The following is a 25,991-nucleotide window of genomic DNA, read 5'->3' as shown; positions in this document are numbered from 1 at the left end:
AGGTTTCTAGAAGTATTTAGAGATGGAATTGTTTCTAACATCATAACATTCTGCATTTCATCCCATAGCCTAGGCCCATAGGAGGGAAAAGGCAGTTTTGCCAAACTCCGAATATACTCTAGGAACAGTCAAATGTAATTTATAAGAGTTTCTAGTGCTATAATTAAAAGTATAATATGATAAGAGATTACAAATAGAAGTTGTCAGTTTACCTAATAAAGCCTTGGCAGTAAATAGTAGCATATGCATTTTTCTCCTTTGGTACAAGGAGGACCAACCAACCATTTTGTACAAAATACAGTGATGGGAACGTGAGGATGTATTTGTCACAAATCATATTACAGCATGATAGATTCTATCTAACTTCTTTAATAAGGATAGGTTTGCATGCATATAAACCACATCACCATAGTCCAACACTGAAAGGAAACAACTTTTTTATTTGGATAATTCTTTTTTTTTTTTTTTTTTGCTTCAAAAGGAAAACACTTCTTAATACGAAAGAGAAAGCCCAATTTAGGTCTGAGCTTTTTTAAAAGATTTTCAATATGAATATTAAAACCCAACCGTTCATCAAGCCATATGACCAAGTATTTTATAACTATTTACTCTTTCAATACAGTCCCCTTCCAAAGTTAGAATAGGTGGAACCGTTATTTTGGTACGACAACAAGTAAAAACCATATATTTAGTTTTGTTTGCATTTAAAACCAATTTCAGTTTTATGAATGAAAATTGCAGTGATCGAAAGGAGTATTGTAACAGCTCTATGGCTTTATTCATAGACTGTGCAACTGTATAAATAATTGGCGTCATCAGCATATAAATGGATTTAGCCATATTTATCTGTTTTACTGGTTTAATTTTGTTTTTTGTTGTCATTTTGTTTTGTTGTAACAATTTAACTAAATATTTGAGAAGGGTCTGGCTGCAGACTTGCACTTACACTATCAGTACTTGCACTCTCAGACCTGCACTCTCAGACACTTGCACTTCCACGAGTGACGTCACTTGCAGTCTTTTTTATTTGTTATTTTGTTCTATTTGTTGATTAATTTTTTTTTTGTTTGACTCTCTCAACATTTTACAACAGTAGCCAGGTGGTGAAGACAAGAAAAAAGAAACAAAATTACAATGTCACTTGCAATCGCCGCTTGCACTTTCCGGTACCTGCAACATCACTTGCATTCGACGCGAATCGTGTCCAATGGAGACAAGTTGCTGTTAACCGATTAAAACTAATTTAGTACAATAACGAACAGGGTCCTGCAAGTCATCTGTAGGAGAAAAAAACAAGACCTGCAAATCCGTGGCTACAGAACAGTAGAATATGAACTCAATGCACAAAGCTTCTCGTTAAGCATTTTCCCCCATAGATAACCATAAACACTTAATATGGCTTAATGTGTTAAAACATTATTCCATGCATGTTCATTTCCTCTTCTCTTCCTCTCTTTTTTAGTGTGCCTCTTCCTTTTTAGTGTGTCACCCATGAGTTAAAACTGCTTTATAAATATGCTGTGCATGTATATACATTCACTGGCCACTTTATTAGGTACACTTTGGTGACTGTGGAGGCCATTTGAGTAAAGTGAATTAATTGTCGTGTTCAAGAAACCAGTCTGAGATGATTTGAGCTTTGTGACATGGTGCATTATCCTGCTGGAAGTATCCATCAGAAGATGGGTACACTGTAGTCATAAAGGGATGGACATGGTCAGCAACAATACTCAGGTAGGCTGTGGCGTTTAAACGATGCTCAATTGGTACTAAGGGGCCCAAAGTGTTCCAAGAAAATATCCCCCACTCCACTGAACCGTTGAGACAAGACAGGATGGATCCATGCTTTCATGTTGTTCTTAATGTCGCAGCAGAAATCGAGACTCATCAGACCAGGCAACATTTTTCCAATCTTCTATTATCGACAAATTGTAGCCTCCGTTTCCTGTTCTTAGCTGACAGGAGCAGCAACTGGTGTGGTCTTCTGCTACTGTAGCCCATCTGCTTCAGGGTTCGACGTGTTATGCGTTCAGAGATGGTATTCTGCATACCTTGGTTGTAACGAGTGAGTTACTGTTGCCTTTCTATCATCTCTAACCAGTCTGCCCATTCTCCTCTGACCTCTGACATCAACAAGGCATTATCGTCCACACAACTGCCGCTCACTGGATATTTTCTTTTTTTCGGACCATTCTCTGTAAACCCGAGAGATGGTTGTGCGTTAAAATCCCAATAGATCAGCAGTTTTTGAAATACTCAGACCAGCCCGTCTGGCACCAACAACCATTCCACGTTCAAAGTCACTTAAATCCCCTTTCTTCCCCATTCTGATGCTCGGTTTGAGCTTCAGCAAGTCATCTTCACCACATCTAGATGCAGAAATGTATTGAGTTGCTGCCGTGTGATTGGCTGATTAGCAATTTGTGTTACCAAGCAATTGAACAGGTGTACCTAATAAAGTGGCCAGTGTATATACATATATATGTGTATGTGTGTGTGTATGTATATATGTGTATATATTGGAATACATCTACTGGAATGCACAATTTTAAACAGGTTTATTTGTATTATTTTTATTTTAACAATTTAACTAAATATTTTCTTTTATTTACATTTTCAGTTTCAACAGATTTTTTAATCTGTGTCTCTACATGATCTATCCTAATGAACCATTAGAAAAAATCCCATTTTATGTTCATTTTCTCTTCTCTTCCTCTCTCTCTCAGTGTCCAACCCATGTGCAAAGATGAATTGCGCTTTCCTTTGCCTCCTGAACCCCAGCGGGGCCAGATGTGTGTGTCCTGAGGGGAAAATTCTGCTGAACAGGACCTGCACGGACACCAACATCTCAGGTACATCTGTCAAAACGCGCTCAGCAGGATGCTCTTACATCACTAACAGAGCGCCAGCGTGATCCTGAGAGGCCCCGGCATGTCAAACTCAAATGTTTCACTTGAGTGATTTTGACTGAAGTGTTTACTATTCTGGGCCCTTTGCCCACACAAGCAATACACCTGAAGCCCGTGTGCTAAAAAAGACAGCGATTGTGTTGCTAGCATTGATTCAGTCAGAGTGGATGACTTATTTGAGTAGCGGTGCGTGCTAAGGCGAGCCTTCTGTATCTTTGAACCACCTTAGAGCACCCTAGAAATGGGAATCAGATGTAGCCTAAAACCATTCAATAATTAATGGACTGTTTATTTATACATTCTAAAATGTATCAATATATATAATGAATTAGGCAAAACAAGATATAAAACTTGCATGTTAGAAACAAGCAAAATGTATATAACAACATAACTATACATTTTTGATACAAAAAAAATAAATGTTAAGACTGAAATCTCAAATCAAAATGTAACTTGCAGATACATTTTTTCATGCATCAAATAGTTGAAAAATCTAAATAAATATAAAAAGTACGCCCCCCCACACACAAATTATTAAATAAATAAATATATTTTCAAAAAAGGTCATTCTAAAAATGTCCAGTTATCGCAATAACGTTCTGCATTTTTATTTGTAAACTTAATAATAAAGGATTTATGTTTTAGGAGATCTTTGTCATCCGGCCTGTGAGAACGGAGGTCGCTGTATCACCAATGAACGAGGGGAATCGCGCTGCTTCTGCTGGCCGAATTACTCCGGGGAGCGATGTGAGATCAGCCATTGTAAGGACTACTGCCTCAACGGAGGCACTTGCATAGGATCTCCATTAGGTGGGCGCTATTTCCCATCTGCAACTGGACATCGTTTGTATCTTGAATATTGTTATGCCTCCTTTCTTCTCATGTTTCAACTTATGTATGTCCTTCATTTTATGGTAAACAAGTACACTAACTATTTAAAAAAAAACGTTCTTATCAAAATTCTTATTTGTTGCGTAATTGACACACACACACATACAAAATAAATACTGTTCTACACATAAATATTGAATTGCTTCAGGTTTTATTTTATCTCTCGTTTTGTTTTAAAATGTAGCAATTCATATTTTATGATCAGAATCTTGTATTGTGCAGAAACGTTCACAAAACGATCAGGAACAAACATGGTTTTCTTCTCACCTCGTTTGCTCTCAGAATTCAAAGTAAGCCACAGGCAGACATCTGATTCAGGGGGGATTTCTCAGTCTTTTTGCTTTCTGTCTATTCAGTGAAGAAATGCAGCAGAAATATACAGCACCTGTGCTGCCTTGGGTTGTTTCAGGTCATCCTGAGTTCTCTGAATAGTGTGAAATGAGAAACAAGCAAGCATATTGTGAGGTTTCATATTATAAGCACCAAATTAACCCATATTTGCTGAATGTGGGCATTGCTCTTATAGACATTTGACTCAGTAATAGCTTTTTCTTAAGAAATAAACCACAAAAATTACAGTTCTGTCAGCATTTACTCATTCTGATGTCATTCCAAAAACGTATGACATTCTTTTCCCTGCGAAACACAAAAAGAGAACTTTAGCAGAATGCTCATGCTGCTCTTTTCCATGTAATGAAAGTAAATGGTGATCAAGAGTTGTTGGCTCCAAAAATGAATTGAAGTGGCTCATTTGACTTGTGCGCTATATTACAAGTCTTCTGAAGCCATATTATAGTGTATGAGTAATGCCAACAACTGATTTTTTAGAACTTAAAATGGTCATTTACTTTCATTTAAAAGTATTTTATTATGGGAAAAAAAAATATATATATATAATATATATTTTATAATAAAATTTGTATAGTTCTTACTGTAAAGAGATATTATAATTTTATTAAATAACAGTAATTGAAATTATAAATAAATTATAAATAAAAGAATATAAGTATTCAAATAAATAAATGTCTCATTATCTAAAATACTTTTTTGTCCTGTTTCTACTAGACTAGAGAATTGTCTTAATATATCTAAAATACTGTTATTTTAAATTATTAAAAATAAAAATATATAGCGATATGTAAATAAAAACATATTATTATCATACAGAAAAGAAATAAATATATCTCATTATCCAAAATAATTTTATGTCCTGTTTCTACTAGACTAAAGAATGTTCTTAATACATCTAAAATATTGTTATTTTAAATTATTATAAGTAAAAAAATATTAACATGTATAGAAATGTATAAATAAAAATATATAATTTTCATATGTAAAAAGAGGAGCATGAACATGCAGCTAAATGTCTACTTTTTTGTTTTACCGGAATAATAAAAAAAGAAATTGGTCTGGAATATTATGACTGTGGGTGAATAATGACAGGATTTCCATTCCTTAAAGGTATAGTTCACCAAAAAATGAAAATTCTGTCATTAATTACTCACCATCATGTTGAACGTGCATCGAAGACTGACACTGAAGAGAAGAAATTGTTCAATAAAGTCATTATTTTTGTTTTCTTTGCATACAAATAGTATTCTCGTAGCTTCATTAAATTAAGTTTGAATCACTGATGTCACATGGACTATTTTAATAATGTCCTTACTACCTTTCTGGCCTTGAACGTGTCAGTTGTGTTGCAGTCTATGCAAGGTCAGAAAGCTCTCGGATTTCATCAAAAATATCTTAATTTGTGTTCCGAAGACATGAGGGTGAGTAATTAATGACAGAATATTCCCTATTCCTTTAATATACCTGACTGAAAGACTGCGTACACATGGACGTCAGGGTTTTGGACAGGTAATTAAATAGTTGGTAATTATTCCAGCTAACAAACGTTATTGAAATTCCCCTGACGCATGTATGCCAACTGCCGACAGCCTGTTTCCCAAAAGTGCAGCGTCATGTTCACTCACTCTCTGTTTGTTATTGGCTGTTCAAGCACATGAGAAGACACCAGACGTTGCTTTGCCCATTTGTTATCGCAACCTCTATGAAAAATATATCAGTGTGAAAGTTTCAGGAAGGTGTTGTGCAAATCACTCCCTGTTTAGCCATTTTATTGTGAAGGATATTTTGGCAGGAACCAAAGTCTGGATGGAAATCATTTGGAGCGCGATAACGTCTGAGAAACAGTCAGGAATTGTTTCTGTTGGTGTCTTTGCGTTAAAACTGTCATTTGCACCAGCTGGCAGATGGACCACCAACAGTAGAATGAAGATCCCTTGGCTTTGAGTGTGTGTTGAACGTGCAAAATCAATGCCCAACAGATGTACTGTCACGCAAATCCCCGCTAGAACACCATGACACTGTCATAGTAGTAACTCGGATAATCACATTGTGTGGCTAAGAAAGCAAAGACTAGCATAGATCACTGTGATTTGCAGTATTAGCCTGCAAATGAAGTACTGTACTATCAAGGATGTTATTGTTTTTGTTGTTTGTTTTTTATGTCAGTTACACTGCACTGCACAGGCAGTTATTTTGAATTATTTTTATATTTTCAGGTTTCATTTTAATTTACGTTTTAGCAGTTGTTATGAGTTAAGGTTAGGGTTTTTTCTATTGGAATTATTACTATTTGTAAATATTTCTGGTTAGCTTTATAAATCATTTTCTGTCCTGTTTCTACTATTTTGTCGCAATAATTTTCCTCACTGAAACACCACTAAAAAAAGTTAATTATATGTTTAAAAGTTTATGGTCAGTAAGATTTTTTTCTTTTTCGTTTAAAGAAATTGATATTGCAGTATTATTTACATACTATAATAATTATTTATTTTTATTTTTTGTTTTGCATTTATTTATTTTTATTTTTATATTTCCAGTAATTGTTGTTTTTATAACTTTTTTTAATATTTCTATTAGCTTTAACTTTTTAATTTTAGTTTTAGTAATTTTATGTGCTTTTGTTATTTTATTGATATTTAGTATTAATTTATTTTTAATTTTGCATTTATTTTTATTTAGTTTTTTTTTTAGATTTTCAGTTTCATTTTAATTTTAGTCTGTTTTAGTAATTATTAGTTTTGTTGTTTTTATACATTTTAAATATTTTTATTTAGGTTTAATTTATTTTAATTTTAGTTTAAGTTTAGTAATTTTTTGTGCTTTTGTGTCTTGGATATTTTTTTTATTATTTCTATTTAGCATGAATTAATTTTTTAGAATGCACTTAGTTTTATATTTTTGTTATTTTAGTCTTTTACTATTAGTATTTTTAACAACACAATATTTGTCATATTTTTGGGTCCTACAGTTTCATTTTAGTTCTCAGTTATGACCTTCTCAGTTTATCATGAGCAGGGCAAATATATTCAGGTCAAATTAAATGAAAAAATAAATAAATTAAATTTAAATTAAAAAGGGTATTGCATAAAAATGATCCAGTCATGCTTAGAGTCACTAAAAGAATGTGTATTTTTTACAGGAAAGCCCACGTGTCACTGCGCTCTGGGTTTCACTGGTCCTCTGTGTGAGAAGCGTGTTTGTGACGGTTACTGTCTGAACGGAGGCACGTGTGACATGACCCTGGGGAACCAACCTGTGTGCCACTGTCTGGCAGAATACACCGGAGAACGCTGTCTTTACCGTGAGTACCAGTCTGTTTCATGAACCACCTTTTTTTGCATTCATTAGCTCAGTTCTGATATCTAGTGCACTATTTAAGCATCATAGGCCTGTTCAGTCGGCTGCTTATGCAGAGTATCACACTCTTAGCTTAGTTAAACTTTGCAACCATTTCGACACTTCAAGTACTTGAGGTCCAAAAAAATGTAGATGCTGTGAAGCGGTAAGTTATGACAGGAAGTTAGCATACATTGCTTCAGATCAGTCATAATAATCATCTTTCTTTCTGTCTGATGGCAGATATTTGTCACCATTATTGTGTGAACTCCAAAGGCTGCACACTGTCCGGCTCGGGACACGTGGAGTGTGTGTGTCCCACGCGCTACGAGGGGCCGAAATGTGAGACGGACCGGTGTCTTCGCTGCCGAGGGGCCCCGTGTATCGTAGACGAAGAGACTGGAGACGTCGTCTGCAAGTGTGTATTCAGTAAAGTGACATTAGCAGTTTAGCACTAATTCATTATATAATATTATGCAATATATCTAAATGTAAATATAAAATAAGTGCGGAAATTAGTGCTGTCAAACAATTCATTGTGATTAATCGCATCCAAAACAAAAGCTTTTGTTTACATATTTATAATGTGTATATATAAATACACACACATGTATATAAGAAAAATATGTTATGTTTATGTATTAAATATATTTATATATAATATAAATTATATGAATATAAATATATGCAGTACATGTAAATATTTTCAAAATATATACTGTATGTGTGTGTCTTTATATATACATAATAAATATGCTTGGTGCACACACATATTATGTAAACATAAACTTTTATTTTGGTTGCAATTAATCGCGATTATGCATTTGACAGCACTAGTAAAACTAAAATATAAAATTTTATATTATTGTATAATGTAATAATACAAATATCCTACACATATTTTATAACCAATTTCATATTCCCCCCCCCCCCCCCCCCCCCCAATTTCGGATCCACAGTACATTTATTTATTAATTTAAATTAAATGTATTATTATATCCTATACATATTTTATTTATTTATTTATTTAAATAGACATAAAATATTTGTGTACAAATATTATTTGTAACATTTCACATTATATACATATAAAATATTATTGAAATTCTAATTCTAATAAAAAATATAATTATATTTTACTAATAATTAATGTGATTTTTTTGTTTTAAAGTCAAGATGGCTCCTGGTTCCAACATTGTTAGCTTGGCATTAAAAATGGTCAAAATGTGACCAAAACGTTTGCCTTGTTTTTTTTTTGTTTTTTCAGTAAATTGCTTACACTGCTTTCATCTCGCTTGTGACTTTTGATTTTTGAGAGTGTGCGAGCTTTTTTCAAGTATTTTACTAATAATTTTAATAATTATTAAATCAGTAAAATTAAAATTGTGCAAATATTCTATTATTTTATATATTGTTTGTATATAAATAATATATTTTATCATATACAATTATCATATAATTAATACATTTATATTTTTTCTATATATGTGTGTGTTTAGTATATTTAACAGTATATTTTTAAATGTTTTTTTGTGCGTATATACTACATTTTTTGAACAATTAAAATTCCTTGATGATTTAATGTCTCAGTATCAAGATGAAAAGACAGAATTTACATCGAATTTCATCGCTGTTGTTGTTCACATGTGTTCCCAGCTGTACGAACGGCAGAATCGCAGCCAGCTGTCAGTTGTGTGACGGATACTGTTATAACGGCGGAACCTGCCACCTCGACTCCGAGACGGGCCTGCCGTTCTGTCAGTGAGTAATTTCTTAATAGCTTTCTACGGCAACAAATTGCCTGCCATTATTTAGATTCATTCGTTTTAAATTGCTCCCTCCGGCAACCACTTTAATAGGATTTTTTTCTGCTCGTCTGACTTGGGAGGATGAATGTTTTGTAAAGGTGAACAGGAGAGAGGGAGTATTATAGCTGAAGAGTGAATTATCATAGCAGGGGTCCATAATCTGCCACTTATATCGACCTCTATATTTGTATGTTAGAGAGAGGCATAGAAACCAATGAGAGACTCCAGCGGGGAAAAAAGCATGGGAAGAAAACTAAAACTGAAGATACAGAAGTGATTCTGCTTTCTAATTAATTTATGCTCTTAAAGGGACAGTTTTAGAGAGAAAAGTGAAGAAAAAAAAAGTGCTTTTATTTTCCAGCTGATTCATGCTAAAAAGGCCTTAAAGGGACACTGCACCCAAAAATAAAAATATAATTTCATCCAAATCTAATTTCTAAACAAGTATAACTTACTTTCTTCTTCAGAACACACAAAATAAGAAGAAGTCTGTAGAATAAATTAAGTCACTATTTTGCGGGAAATTGAAATGAACAGGAAGTGAAGCTTTTAAGCTTCAATAAAGGATGCAGATGTGCAATGAAAGTATTGTAAAAACGGTTCATAGAACTTATTCGCTATTTTCTAAGAGATCTAAAGCCATACAATTATTTTGTGTGAGAAGTCATTAAAGGCTCTGTAAAGATCAGTGAGTCATCCAGGTTTATAAATGAATCAGATGGGTTTGCGAACTGAATCAACTGATTCATTGATCTAAAAGAATGATCTGTTCATGAAATCAGTCTTTGCTACTTTTCTCACAAACGCACCAAGACGAGTTCATAAACAGTTAGCCAATCATAACAGAGCTCATTTACATGTACTTTTAAAGGTACAGAAGCAAAACAGCCTATTTCTTTTAGAAACGTTTGGAAAATAGTATAAAGAACTCAATTACAACAGTTTCGGTACAAGAAACCTTAACATTATTAATGGGATGCTATGTTATTTCTTGTGTCACCAAATTTCTAGAGAGAAGGAGACTATGGAAGTGAAGAAAAAAAAAATAATAAAATGGATAAATGAATTACTTTCTAGTTAATTAATATAGAAAATGCCTTAAAGGGACAGTACACCCCAAACATTTTTATCTCATTTCATCCAAATCTCATTGCAAGCGTTTTTGACTTCCTTTCTTTTGCAGAACACACGAAAAAATTAATTCTTAAGGAGAAATTAAATGACTATTTTCCAGGAAATTAAAATGAACAGGAAGTGAAGCTTTGTACCTTCAATTAAAAGTGCATGCGCATCATACAACTGCCGTTAAAAAAAAAAAAAAAAACTATAACGATATAACTTATAACTATGAGTCTCTCAGATTTGTGAATGAATCATTTAGATGGGTTTGTGAAAAGAATAAACGGATTCATTGACAAAACTGGCCACTCTGATTGACCACATCTAAACGTATAATTCATTCTTGAATCAGACTTTTCTACTTTTCTCAAGAACACACCAGGGTGAGTTCACGAATGGCTAGCCAATCACAGCAGAGCTCATTTACATATAGTCTTAAAAGTACAGTAGCAAAACATCCTGTTTCATTTTTTTTTTGTTTAACTCTGTAAAACATTGGAAAATGGTCTAAAAGAACTATATCACAACATTATTGTACCTAGTTTCTTGCACAAAAGTATATTATTTCTTGTGTCACCAAATTCCTGGAGAGAAAGAGAGCGGGAGAAAAATAAATAATTCATACTGAAAAATCCCTTGAAGGGACAGTACACCCATACAATTTAATTCTCATTTCATCCAAATCTCATTGCAAACCTTTATGCCATCCTTCCTTTTGCAGAACACATGAAAACATAAATATATAAATAAATCTTAAGGAGAAAATATATTATTTTCCAGGAAATTACAATGAACAAGAAGTGAAGCTTTGTAGCTTCAATTAAGGATGCAGACGACCTAAAAAAACTTTCAAAAGTGGTCCATACAACTTATTTTCAATATTTGAAAATGTCTAGAGAGAAAAAAACTATAAAAGTGGGGGAGGGAATGCCTTAAAGGGACATTACACCCCCAAAACTTTAATTCTCATTCCATCTAAATATTATTGCACACCTTTATGGCTTCCCTTCTTCTGCAGAACACATGAAAAAGAAAGTTTTACGGAAAAATCTTTCCTTAAAAATTAATTTGATGACTATTTTCCAGGGATTTACAATGAAAAGGAAGTGAAGCTTTGTAGCTTTAATCAAGAATACAGTCACACCATATGTCGTAAAAATGGTCCACGCAACTTTATTTGCAGTATTCAAAGACGTTTGTAACCATACAATAGTTTTGTGTGAGTAATTGTGTGAGTAAAGTGAGTCACTCAGATTTGTTAATGAATCATTCAGATGGGTTCGTGAACTGATTCGTTTACAAAATTGGCCTCTCTGATTAGACAAGATGTAAATGAATGATTAATTCATGAATCAGACTTTTCTACTTTTCTCAAGAACACATCAAGGCAAGTTCATAAATGGCTAGCTAATCACAACAGACCTCATTTACATAGTCTTAAAGGTACAGTAGCAAAACAGCTTGTTTCACTTAAAAAAAACTCAGTAAAAGGTTGGAAAGTGGTCTAAAAGAACTAAACTATAACTTTTTGGAATGCTGAGTATGTTATTTCTTGTGTCACCAAATTTCTAAAGAGAGAAAGACTATAAAAGTGAAGAAAAAAATGGGTTACTTTTCAGTTTATTTATATTGAAGAATCCCTTAAAGGGACAGTAAACCCCAAAATTACAATCTCATTTCATCCAAATCTCATTGCAAACCTTTATGATTTCCTTTCTTCTGCAGAACGCATGGAGAAAAAAAAAAAATCTCAAGGAGAAATTTAGTATTTTCCAGGAAATTACAAAGAACAGGAAGTTAAGAATGCAGACCCGCCATACTGCTATTTTTGCAAAATGGTCTAAAAAAACCTAAATTACAAAATCTTGGTGCAAGAAACTTTGACATTATAAGTGGAATGCTAAATATGTTATTTCTTGTTTCACCAAATTTTACAAAGTTTATAAAGGTGAAGAAATTAAATAATTTCTGTCGACAAATTCCTTAAACACTCAAAAAATGTAATTCTCATTTCATCCAAATCTCATTGCAAACCTTTCTGACTTCCCTTCTTCTGCAGAGCACATGAAAAAAGACATGAAAAAAATTAAGTTATTATTTTCCAGGAAATTACAATGAGCAGGAAGTGCTTGTAGCTTCAATTAAGAATGCAGATGCACCATACAACTGTCCTAAAAATGGAGATTGTGAACAGAATCAACTGATTATTTTTCTTAAAAACACACCAAGAAGAGCTCCTAAATGGCTAGCCAATCACAACAGAGCTCATTTACCTATAGTCTTAAAGGCACGGTAGCAAAACACCCTGTTTCTTTCTAAAGCTTAAGGAAAGGTTGGAAAATGGTCACAAAGAAGTAAATTACAGCATTTATTCTGCACAAAACCTTGACATTTTAAGAGGAATGCTAAGTACATAGTTAGTATGGAATTGGAATATAATAATCGCTTTTAAGCAAGTGAGAGAAACCGACCACAATGAAATGGACAGAGAGTGAAACCATTTTTCCAAATCCTTTTTACATAAAATGACAATTTTTTTTTTATCCTTTGAATATAAAAAAGAAAGAAATTGAAATATGGATGGTAAAAGAAAGCCACAAAGCTGTTGAGCCATTTTACAGCTGCTGAATGCGGCAGTGGACGTACTCCATCTCTCAGAAATGATTTGAGTTTTGTCTCGCTGCCGTGAATCCCTCACTGATGGAGTCTTTACTTTCCTCTTCAACACACAATAAACCATACCAGACTAATATATATATATATATATATATATATATATATATATTACCTGTCTCCATTTTTCTTGTTTGCCAAAGGCATTTTATCTGGAGGAACAGGAGATGGTGCTCCCTCAAAAACATTCAGAGGACAAAATAAGAGTGCAAATCACTATTTTTCCTGAAGTAAATCAGGCTGAATGGATCAAACCAGTGAAAATAAATGGTATGCCAAACATCATCCCTTCCAGGAAGAATAAGTATTCATAAAAGTATGAATCACCCTCTAAATGTCAAAAAAGTGTCTTCCTTTATGTGTTCTTAAAGAAAATCTCCCTGAAGATGAACAGAAATCCTTTGTTGGCTTTAACCATGACACCTGGTCTTCGTTTCCACTTCTTTGTCCCATTTCTCGTTGCCATTGATGCTCTGATAAAGCCATTGTGCCCTTCGGGGGCGAATCAATTTGCATTCAGATGATTCAATCTTGTTTTTCTTTGGTCGCTGAAGGTGAAGGGTTGGTAATGATGGTGGCTAGACATTCAGAGATTACCTGGAAAAATGAGTGTGTCCTGCTTATATAGACCTGCTTGATTTCAAATCACCCCATCAACGACCCTTTTGTTTGTCTGTCCTCTATTTCATTATCTTATTGAGCAGTGTTTCATTAGAGCTTGCTTTAGTGGGTCTTAGTAGATGAAGGCGGCTGGAGATACTGATAGAGTTTTGTGTTAAATTCAAATAAAGGACTTGTGTGACCAGCAAGTTTGTGGATTGCATGACTCGAAAAGTAGACTTTCATTTTGGTCATATTCCTAGAAGATGTGCTTTGGGCTTTGAGTTCAAATCGGTAGATTTGCTTTGTTATAAGCAGGCCCATAGTAGCTGGTTTGTTTTATAAAGCAGTATGACAGCTGATAATTGATATTGTGGATTTTTTGCAATGTGACTTTCTCCCCAAATTCTCATTACTGCAATGAATTGGAGCATCTAACGTTTGACTACGTTTTTTGTGTTTGTTTGTTTGTTTGTTTGTTTGCTACTCGTATTGTTGTCAGCGGTGATTGACATCAGTGTGAAGCAAAATCTTTTAATTTACATTAAATGCATTACAATTATGGGATTCAGGATTTAAATTTTTTTGTATAATGATACCAAAAATTAGATTATTCATTCATTCAAACGAGAATTAGATTTATTTTGAGATTTATTGATGAGATTTATTTTGCATTACAGTAATGATAATGAGATTAATTTATTTATTATTGTAATTGTCATGAAAAATTTTTTAGTCCTAAAAGCAGAATTGAATTGCTTTATGCAGCATAGAATTTCATATGTGAACTAGTACCCAGGCATGTTCTTAACAAGTTTCATGAAATTCACCCTAATGTTTGTGAAACTGCTGAACAATATTCATAATTAATTTTAATATTTGCATCACCCAGCCTTATACAGAAGGCTATTACAGCCTCCAGGTGTTTTGAGTATGTTGAGTATATAGTTTGAGTGTATTTCGGGTCTTGTTTCTGTTGTGTTGTCCTCACATCTCTCTTCTGGTCTCGTTGCGTTCTCCTCAGTTGCCCGTCTGAGTTTAAAAGCCCGAGGTGTGACGAGAGAGCTAACCCGTGCGATCACTACTGTCAGAACCAGGGCGTTTGTTCCCTCACCGCCTATAACAAACCTCGCTGCAAGTAGGTCTTCCTGGTTCATTCAGTTTCCAAAACATTCCAGAACATTCCCACAATCCCATCCGCTGCGGTCAGCATGCGTCTGGCCTGTTCGTGGAATGAACACGCACAAACATCGCAAACCAACTCGCACAGCTTCCGAGAACACGTTTCACATTTCGCATTGCACTCTGCTTTTCTGGACACACGCCGCCATTTCTCTGCACCATGCTGTAGGTGTGCGTTTCTCAGTGTTTGCTTCATTTGTATGTTTATCATGACTAGTATTTTTGAATATGTATTAGTGGTTATAGTTCTGAATATGCTGAGGACGACCTGTCTTTGATTACTCTTCTAGTATCCATTATTTATCATCTACTTTTGTTGAAAAATTCATAATTTCCTTTATTTGTTCTCTTTTCATTTTGCTGCTCTTTTGTTTTTCCATATTTTTCAGCTTTTCGTTTCTTTCTTTTTTTTTAATGTTGCTTATGTTTAAACAGGGCACTTTTCACAAATATGGTACACTGGTGTGTCGTGACTTTTTAAACAATATAAATATACATTTATTTATTTATTGTTGTTTATTAGTGTTTATTTATTAATTTGTTTGTTTGTGGAGCCTATTAAATGTGTTTTATAAACTAATACAGGTGCATCAAAGAAAATTAGAATATGGAGAAAAAGTTCATTTTTTCTTGTAACTTATTTCAAAAAGTAAAACTTTCATATATTTTAGATTCATTACATGTAAAGTAAAACACTTAAAGTTTTTTTGCTTTAATTTTGATGATTAGAGCTTACAGCTCATGAAAGTCAAAAATCAGTATCTGAAAATATTAGAATATTTCCTAAGATCAGAACAGAAAAGTTCAAGTTCTTTAAAGTATTTTCATTAATGAACTCAATACTTGGTCGGGGCTCCTTTAGCACAAACTCCAGCATCAGTGAGGAATGGCACGGAAGCGATCAGCCTGTGGCTCTGCTGAGGCACTATTGAGCCTTCAGCTCATCTTTATTGTTGGATCGACTGTTTCTCATCTTTCTCTTGAAAATATACCATAGATTTCATATGGGGTTCAGGTCAGGCATGTTGGCTGGCCAATCAAGCACAGTAATATCATGGTCAGCAAAGCACTTGGAAGTGGTTTTGGCAGTGTGGGCATGTGCTAAAGTCCTGCTGGAAAAGGAAATCTGCATCTCCATAAAGCTTGTCAGCAGATGGAAGCATAAAGTGCTCTAAAATCTCCTGGTAGACGGCTGCATTGACTTTGGACTTGATAAAACACAATGGACCAACACCAGCAGACGTCACGGTACCCCAAATAATCACTGACTTTGGAAACTTCACACTGGACTTCAAGCAGCTTGGATTCTGTGCCTCTCCAGTCTTCGTCCAGACTCCAGACCATGATTTCCAAATGAAAAGCAAAATTTACTTTTATCTGAAAAGAGGACTTTAGACCACTGAGCAACAGTCCAGTTCTTTTTCTCCACAGCCCTGGTAAGATGCTTCTGACGTTGTCTCTGCTTCAGAAGTGGCTTGGTAGCCCTTTTCCTGAAGACGTCTGAGCGTGGTGACTCTTAATGCACTGACTCCAGCTTCAGTCCACTCCTTGTGAAGCTCTCCCAAGTGTTTGAATCGGCTTTGCTTGGCAGTATTCTCAAGTTTGCGGTCATCCCTGTTGCTTGTGCACCTTTTCCTACCCAATTTCTTCCTTCCGGTCAACTTTGCATTTAATATGCTTTGATACAGCACTCTGTAAACAACCACACCTTTCAGTAATGACCCTCTGTAACTTACCCTATTTGTGGAGGGGGTCAATGATTGTCTTCTGGATCATTGCCAAGTCAGCAGTGTTCCATTATTGTGGTTTCAAAGAACAAGAGAGACCCAGAATTTATACTGTAGGGATGGTCATTTATTGAAACTCAAATGTAAATATTCTAATATTTTGAGATACTGATTTTTGACTTTCATCAGCTGTAAGATCTAATCATCAAAATTAAAACAAAAAACTTTTGAAGTGTTTTACTTTACATGTAATAAATCTAAAATATATGAAAGTTTCACTTTTTGAAATGTTACAAGAAAAAATGAACTTTTTCACCATATTCTAATTTTCTGAGATGCACCTGTATATAACATAAAATTGACCCAGCATGAAAACCTTCTATATTTCAGTGTAGAAAAAAATGTCTGTATCCTCCCCTTAAAATGGTTCGTTTATAAAGTTATGGCATTATTATGTCTAACAAATCAAATCATATTGCATAACAGCATACATATCAATATCATATCAAAATAAAATTTGAAATTAATAAAATATGCTATGAGCATATATACACACATCACACAAATAATTTTGATATTTATTTATAATCACTACAAAATTTATAATATTTTCTATAGATAGATAGATAGATCACAATATTTTTTATTTGTAGGATATTTAAATAAACTCAGAAATTTCCAAGCATTAATTTTATCCAGTAGAAGAATTTTATCTAGACGGATGTTCCCACCACAATCTGTTTCTTCTAGATGTTCTGTCACCTCCGTCAGACAGCAGTGCATCATGTGCATCCTCCTGCAGGAAACAGAATCCCTGTCCACAGGAAGTTTGATTAAATATTGTTTTCGAACAGTTTCATTCACGCCACCATCTCTCATAAGTGCATAATCTCTCACATCCCTGCAGTTCTGCTGTGGACGCATGCAGTTTGGATCCAGGAAGTCCCTTGTCACACAAACACACACTTTGCATGTGTCTCTAGTAAAAACAATGCATCCCTTGGGCTGGATTTTACACCTCCTCCTGAGATTTACACTGTGTGTATCATTAAAACTTGCTTGTCAAAACCAAAATTATTATAACAAATGATACCATAATAATGAATAAAGGAAACCCAAAGAGAAAAACCTAATTATTGAGGTATAAGGGGTAAATTAAAACTGTTATTTTGTATAAATCTAATCAAATGCTGATTTGAAGAAGTCGGTGCATTGTACATTTTACCAGCTGTGATATTTGTTTCTGCTTCTCTGTTCACAGGTGCTCTGCAAACTGGTCAGGAACACAGTGCGAAAGACCTGCAACCAAGACCAACCGCTCTGAAAACTTTAGCGGGAGTGAGTGTCACAAACACACATACTTGTGAAACTTGGCACAAATATACCAAAAAATTTATAATGCCATAAAAATTGGGTGAAATGTTGTTTGAAATTAGATCTTTCTCATTATTGAATTATTTTATACTCATCACTTCCCATAGAGTCCACCATTTTGTATGATCATTGCAATGCATTCTGGGATTGCCTTATTTAAGCAAATTAGAATTTGGCCAAAACAAAGTGTTTAAATTGGTGCAATTCCTTAATTTGACGTTAGTCAGTCAGGAGAGAAAACACTATTCTTCCCTTCTTGTCTGAGTTTGTAGTGATGAACTTTTCCCTAATCATCAGTCAAACAGTTTCAGACATTCATTTCATTTTTGAAAAGAAGAGTTGACATTTTAGCCTTGTTAGCTAAGAGAGGTTAGCAGTTAGCATCAAGGGTGTGAAAACTTTCGAAATTTGAAAATCATGGTACATTGTACTTATTTTGACTTCTGGAAAAATATAAGTATCTCCTGTAGCTTCTGAAGGACAGTACTAATGTACATATCTTCATTCTGTTCAAACGTTTTCACCCCCTGGCTATTATCATTATGTATCGCTAAATATATAATGTATACAAAGTATGGCCATTTGCATTCATATCACTTCAATTTTATGTAAATAAAGTGTAACTGAATCACTGTAAAGTGCATGTAACTTATTTATTTATTTATTTTTTTCTGTTCTTATCTTTTTTTTTCAGGAAGTATTGCCATAATAGTGCCTCTAGTTCTTCTTGTATGCATTATCGCCGCTGTTGCAGTGGGACTCCTTATTTGCAAAAGATGTCGAAGGTAAAAACATAAACAAATCTGTAATTAGCTGGATTAGATGTCTAATCAGAACATTACACATCTGATTTATTGATAATGCTGTAGAAAATCTCGTAAACCAGCTGTGCTTCAGCGTTTAACTGGTGTGCTAAATGCTCCTGTGAAAACTATACAAAGATAATACACATTTATCCCTTCACAGAGGTAAGCAGGTTCAGCGGCAGCCCATGGCGAATGGTGGCTTGAACGTGGAGATCGGGAATCCGTCCTATAACATGTACGAAGTTGACCACGACAATCACGTAGATGTGGGAAGCTTTCTTCACCCCAGCTTCACCCTTGACCCTCAGAAGGTATTAAACGAGAAGGAACTATAAGTTCTTAACATCACTTTATGAATTTAACTGACGTACTGTACTTTGTGGTTTTGGCGAAAATTACATAATTTGTTGGTCTTAAAACAATTTTTTAGCTAATCTAATTGTGAATGACCATGTGTCAAAATCTGCAAAATGACAGTGGTTTCTCGTGAATATTGGTGTAAATTATTCGTAAAACAATTTCTACATTAATTTGTGTTAAATTCAAAATGGCAATTTATGTAAGAATAGTTCAACAAACAATTTTTCATAAATTCGTTCAGCTGGTAATTTATAAAGTTGTTTTGTTTAGGTTTTTTATAGTAGTTTCAGTTTTTGTTTTAATGTGACTAGAAAGTTTTTAGTTTTAGTTATTTTAGTAGACTACGTCAACTTTAAGCAAAAATATAGCTGAAATAAAAGTTTACTTTAATATATCTAATTTTCAGTTCATATTTAAGTAATGAAATAGTGTTCTTTAAAAGTTAACGAAAATATTTTTATGATTTTTTATGAAATATTTAGATTTTTCCACATTCAAACAAATAAAAAAAAAAAAATTAGCGTAACAAATCATAAGATTGTTCATATTCAGTATCCAAAAATGTCCTGAAGTGTTCCATATGGTGTGACAAGGTTTCTATGTGTGTAAAGCCTCTGTGTTTTGCTTGGTTTAGTAAAACAGAATATTTTCTTTGTTCTCTTTTATTTAATGTCCCACAAGGACATTTAGTCTTATGGGACCGATTTCTTTCCTTCAAATCAATTGAGTTTGCAAAAGTAGAAAATAATTGTTGCAATTTAGTTTTAAACTCTGGCTTTATATGTAATTTGGGTTCCAACCAGAATTCCCCAAATTATTTAGTCTATTTTATGGTTTTAACCTACAAGTTTGTTTAAATATACAGTGTTTTAATGGTTTTGGTTTGTTTTTCAGGGCTGGTGTGTGAAGTCAAGCGACCCGCGCAATTTACGCCCCGCGCGCCCAATGACTGCACACACTTTACCCATCCAGAACGTTCCAAAGGAACTCATTCCAGGACAGGTGGATTCCAGAACTCTTTAATACGATGTGTTTTATGATTATTAAGAAAATAAACCAAACTAAAACATTGTATTTTCCAGGCCATGAACTATTCAAACCCCATCTATTCAAAGATGACATACCATGACGGACAGCACTGTCGAAAACCAGTCATCAACCTCGACATGAGACGCGATTTACTCCCAAAGAGACTGGACACGACGATTCGAGAAACGGCGGCGTAACCTAGCTTTTCCACAACCTGCTTTGTTTTTTTTATAAAGATCTGTATAAAATGTATAAAAAAAATTAACTTTTTATGTCCAGTCAGGTTACATCATCTCACTTTGCGTCCAGTTTTCGTTTTAGTTTATTTCTGTTGCAACAAAAATGTCTTTTTATAAATGACAAATGCAGTGTTTGACTTTGTAAATGCACTACACGAATACGAAAAAATGAAATGGACAAAGCTGCTCAATCTTAAGAGGCTTTATATACATTTAAAGATAATTTTATATAGGTTTATTTACCTACAAACTATGTATATGTTTTCCTGTTGGTGAAACGATTGCCATTGCCTAGATATTCCCAAGTTGCCTCTTACATTTAGCAGTATTAGAAAAAAAGAGACACTTATTTAATAAATGCATCATATGCTCATCACAGATTTATTTTTGATATCTCTCATTAATGTTTCTTGCATATGTTTATCTTTAAGTTGACCGGTGTTTCCGGGCGCTTCAAATATGCAGTCTAAACTGAAAGTGAAACCAACCCACGATGGTTTTTGAAACTGTACAACTTGAAGACATTTCATATCGCAAATGTCTTTAAGCACTTAAAAGGACTGAAAATGGATTTTGTCACATTATAGACTCACTTTCACTCACTGGTGAAACGACACACGCATTCTCTGTGCAAATGTACACAACTAGAGGAGGAGAAAAAAGTTTTATAATTTTATAGTTGATTTGTACGTCCAGTTTGCTTGTATTTTCTGGAAATGTATTAAATGTAGAACTTTTATATAAAACGATGTACACAGTATATTGGTCCGTCTTCACTTTGGGTTGAAGTGTTTTATAAAATATACTAGCTTGATGTTGCACTGTGCAATCGTACAGGTTGCTGTTGTATAAGGGGAAATTAAGGACATTTATCGTTTAAATACATATAGATACACCTAATGTGATTTTGGACCAAGAGCTATGAAATAAAATGGGTTTTCTTGCCATTTTCAATGCGTTTAGTTGTTATTGAAATATAGGCCTACTCTGTTGGGTAACTTATTTGCATACGTCAATGTAAGTACAATGGCTTATTCATGTTGCATGTAGAATTATTTCTGTTTTCTTCCTTGTTTAACAGGTTCATGATTTCCATTTCAGGAGAAACGAAGAGGCATCTCTTTACAACAGAAGGTAAGAGACATCCAAAGCCTCATCAATGTAACCGATTTTACATTGGTGAAGATGTCGTTACCAGAGCAATTTGCGAACAACCTGGAAAAACAGCTCAGAAAAACTTCAGGATTTGGCATGTTGCCATTTACCGTTATATTAACCGGACTGGAACAGTTAATGGATCAGGAATTTTCATGCCCATGTACCCCAGGCCTTAACATGATATTGATCAGCTTCATCTTTCTTGGACCTGCTCTTCTGGCACTGACTGTGATGATGTTTATTAGAAAGCCTTGCAGACGTAAATCGCAGAATGTCACACAGCTTTTTTTATTTAGTCTGATTCCGTCTTCATTGTGGATGTTTCTGTTATTGTTTGAGGGTAAATATGTAGCGTGTGGCATTGCACACTGGGAAGGAGATTACGTCTTGGATGAAGAGTTCCAAATTAAATGGTGCAAACCCACTGGAATGAGTGATGCTGGAGTGAACGAAACAGAACTGCGAGAACTGACCGAAAAAATCACTTTCTACTCAAGGGTGAGTCTACGTTCACGTTTTATTAAGCAAAAACTTTACAATGATTTTACGACACAGATATTTTATTAGTTATATTAGTATTATAGGCAACCGTGTTGTAGTGTATGGTTAAACTATGGTTAGCATATCAAAATATGTGGTTATCATGGTTTACTTTTGTAGTAAAATCATGGATTGGCAAATAGTTTTTTAAAGGGACTTAAGTTGAATTTGATATTTATTATCGTTAACTAATAGCCTATGAAGGCTGTACTCTTTTATCACTTGACATTAATAAAACTACTTAACTAGGCTACTTATCAACAAAATTACTTAACTACTCATTTACTGTTGTGCACAAATTTTTGAGTGTGAATGGCAGTCGTTTTAGCGTTGAGTAATTTTGCGTGAGGGCAAAAGATTTTTGAATGTTGGTTGTATGCTGTATGGTTAAAACTAGGCTATTAATTGCAGAAATAAGTGGAAAAAAGGCATGTTTTAGGATTATCAGTAGGCTACTGTTATTCCATCTTGTCACCATTATAATCTTTCATTATTTTTAATAGCTTTCAGCTTTAGCGCTACTGTCGGTCCTCTGCATTTCCATCTTGACTGCCATCATTTACAGTGACTGTAAGAAGAGAACAGTGGAGCAAATGGATAAATGCAATGAACCAACACAACAAACATCTCTGAGCGGCTCAGAAGCGGAAGTACAGCAACAACCAGTTTGAACACTTAACTAGCCTATACTTTCCTTTTCATTTTTTCCTGTATAGCTATTTGTCATGTTCATTTTAATGTACATTTTAACTAATTTATTATTTTCTTCAATTTTTACTATACTTAACATTTATTGTTAGTCATTTTTATTTTTACAAGCTATTATTACTTTTTTTATTACTATTTAAATAAATAATTGTTTATTTGAATGTTCTTTTATTGTTTGTTTTTATATCAAGGCTGTAGGTTTGACTTCTGTTCTCTGCATTGTACTGTAATAATTATTCCTGTGAGTATTGACTACAACATTAGTTAGGAACTTCTAAGACTTCTAAGAGGTGGACAAAGTACACAACTCCATTACTTGAGTGAAAGTACAATACTGCTGGTCAAATATTACTCCATTATAAGTGAAAGTTGTAAAGACCGATTTTTACTTAACGGGTTACTCCACCCCAACGAAAATTTTGTCATTAATCACTTACCTCCATGTAAGGGAAACAGGTCAATTTAGCTCAAAGGGAATCATTTATGATTTTATAGGGAATTTGGACAGAATCACTGTTTTACGGCTGATCACTGAGTCAGCCAGCAATTGACTGAATGAGCCATATAACATCAACTCTTCAGTGGATATTAAAATCCAAAATACAGTGAAAACACTATTAAATAGCATGTTAACAAGATCGGTAGTTTAAGACATTAACTTGTAAGCACAAAACACAAGATACTTCTCTTTTCAAAATAAATAAGACTTTATGCGATAAATCTAAGACATGTAAACTAATCTAACACATGAACACACACACTCACACATTCACACAAGTTGCAGGAAGAGAGAAAGTGAGGAAAGAATGAGTTTAAGAGAATAAAAACGTGAAATCCCAAGTTTATAGTGTAGGATATCAGAGACCGAATCAGACAAATTTAAGATTCGATCAGAACATCGAAACATGAGGAGCTGAAATTCGAGAGGGGCCCCAAGGCTGTAAGAGGACGTCATAAATCCGATTCCTAGCTTCAGCTCGTCTGAAGCAAGCGAACCAACCAACTCTGTCAGTGAGCAGCTTGCAACATTAAAACAAAAGGAACACTTATTGATAATTCCAACTCAGGAAGGAGACTGTCAAATTTGGGATTTTGACAAATTTGACATCACTTACATTTATTCAAACTACAGATCTATACTGATCACTGGAACGTGTTGCAGTGAAGTGGCTTAGAGTGAATATTTTTACATTTTATGTTGAGGTGAATGAACAGGTGTAAGCTGAACAACAAGATAAAGAAGCATTATTAGACTCAGGTGCCACAAGATCTTTTTACAATCATCACCTCTCATGCCTGTAAAGATATGTACATTGGACCTTCTCTTTTTACTTTTTATCAGGACTGTCAACTTTACCACGATAATGTATGCAATTGATTCAAAATCCTTAACATATTCCTTAACACAATCCTTAACACAAATAAGGCAAATAAATTACTAAAGCACACAGAACTGCTTCATGCAAAATCTATGTCTCACAAGTAGTTAGGTAATCTTGGATGTCAGATGTCAGAATTTTACGCTAAACTCTGGGAATGTTCCAGTCCAATGATCCAGTAAGCGAATAAGTGAGTACTCCTCAAAGAAAGCATTCTGCATTTACATTTTTAATAAAATATTTAGTATGTTTTTATTATAGTTTAAATAGTACAAATGTGTGTCCTCATAAATCACATAAACACGCACACACAAACTGGCTTCCATTTTTTTGTTGGGACATTCCATAGACATAATGGTTTTTATACTGTACAAACTGTATTTTCTATCCCTTTACCCTAACCCTACCGCTAAACCTAACATCAACCCCCCCAGAAGGCTGCTGGTCCAGATCATATTCCAGGTTGTGTGTTGAAGGAATGTTCAGAACAGTTGAAAGATGTCTTTACGGACATATTTAACATCGCTCTTAGCCAAGCCAGAGTGCCCATCAGTTTCAAAAGCGCCACTATAATACCTTTGCCCAAGACATCAAATCCAGTCTCCATGAATGATTACCGTCCGGTAGCCTTGACCCCGATAGCTATGAAATGTTTTGAGCAGCTTGTTATGAATCATATGAAGTCATGCCTCCCAACTAGTTTGAACCCATTACAATTTGCATATAAATCTACGGAGGATGCTCTGTCCACTCTGCTCCACCTCATTTTGACACACTTGGAAAATAGGAACACTTATGCCAGAATATTGTTAATTGATTTTAGCTCTGCATTCAAAACAATCTTGCCACAACAGCTTATTGAAAAGTTGTTGTTGCTGGGTGTGGATCCTGGCATATGCAGATGGATTTTGAACTTTTTGACTGAGAGACGGCAAACAGTCCGATTGGGCAGCACAACATCTAAGATGATTACAGTGAGCACAGGATCACCACAAGGGTGTGTACTGAGCCCTTTATTGTTTAAGTTGCTAACACATGACTGTTCTGCGAGTTTCAGTACTAATCATATCATAAAGTTTGCGGACGACACCACAGTTGTTAGCCTCATCGCTAACAACGATGAGTCTGCATATAGACGGGAGGTGGCGCAGTAGACAGAGGTGTGTAAAATACACAACCTTTCCCTTAACACCAATAAGACCAAGGAGATGGTTGTCAATTTCAGGAAGACTGGTCATCAGCACCATCTCCCACTGACCATCTGTGGGGTAGAGATGGTACACAGTGTCAAGTTCCTGGGGGTCCATCTTACGGATAAGTTGAGCTCCAGTGACACCAATGCTGTCATCAAGAAGGCCCAACAGCGACTTCACTCTCCCCGCAGACTGAGGAAAGTGGATCTTCCTATCCCAGCCATGATTGTGTTCTAGAGAGGCATTATTGAAAGCATGCTCACTTACTGTATCTCTTCCTGGTTTGGTAATAGCACAGCAGAGGAGAGACATAAACTGAACACCATTAAAAAAATATTGGTGTCTCGTTGCCGTGTTTGCAGGACATCTACACTGAACGCTGCATGCGCAGAGCAAATGGCATTATAACGGACTCTACTCATTTCTTTCAAGGCATGTTCACACACCTGCAGACTGGTAAAAGATATAGAAGTATCAGATCTAGGACTTCTAGGCTGATAAACAGCTTTTTCCCTACAGCTATCAGACTGCTTAACTTGAGAATGTGAACTACACTTAAAATACTATACTTTTTAAATTCTATTTTAATTCATTTTAGTTTATTTATTA

General features: G+C 34.5%; 1 protein-coding gene across 1 annotated transcript in view; it reads left to right on the top strand.

Moving 5' to 3' along the window:
- Positions 1–21,356, top strand: part of LOC306867723 (low-density lipoprotein receptor-related protein 1B-like) — a gene marked incomplete at its 5' end in the record, with an annotated part of 282,208 nt that extends 260,852 nt beyond the window's left edge. Inside the window, 11 exons of the mRNA XM_079413559.1 lie at positions 2,727–2,852; positions 3,555–3,719; positions 7,291–7,452; positions 7,731–7,905; positions 9,144–9,248; positions 14,712–14,825; positions 17,858–17,934; positions 18,665–18,755; positions 18,937–19,087; positions 20,031–20,138; positions 20,219–21,356. Coding sequence (XP_079269685.1) covers positions 2,727–2,852; positions 3,555–3,719; positions 7,291–7,452; positions 7,731–7,905; positions 9,144–9,248; positions 14,712–14,825; positions 17,858–17,934; positions 18,665–18,755; positions 18,937–19,087; positions 20,031–20,138; positions 20,219–20,362 — 1,418 coding nt within the window. The 3' untranslated portion in view covers positions 20,363–21,356. The remainder of the gene's footprint in view (positions 1–2,726; positions 2,853–3,554; positions 3,720–7,290; positions 7,453–7,730; positions 7,906–9,143; positions 9,249–14,711; positions 14,826–17,857; positions 17,935–18,664; positions 18,756–18,936; positions 19,088–20,030; positions 20,139–20,218) is intronic.
- Positions 21,357–25,991: the final 4,635 nt, after the last annotated feature.

Source organism: Barbus barbus (assembly GCF_936440315.1).
Source record: "Barbus barbus genome assembly, chromosome: 49".
NCBI classification, from domain to species: domain Eukaryota; kingdom Metazoa; phylum Chordata; class Actinopteri; order Cypriniformes; family Cyprinidae; genus Barbus; species Barbus barbus.
The sequence above is the reverse complement of the archived record's forward strand: the minus strand, read 5'-3'. Positions and strand labels throughout refer to the sequence as shown.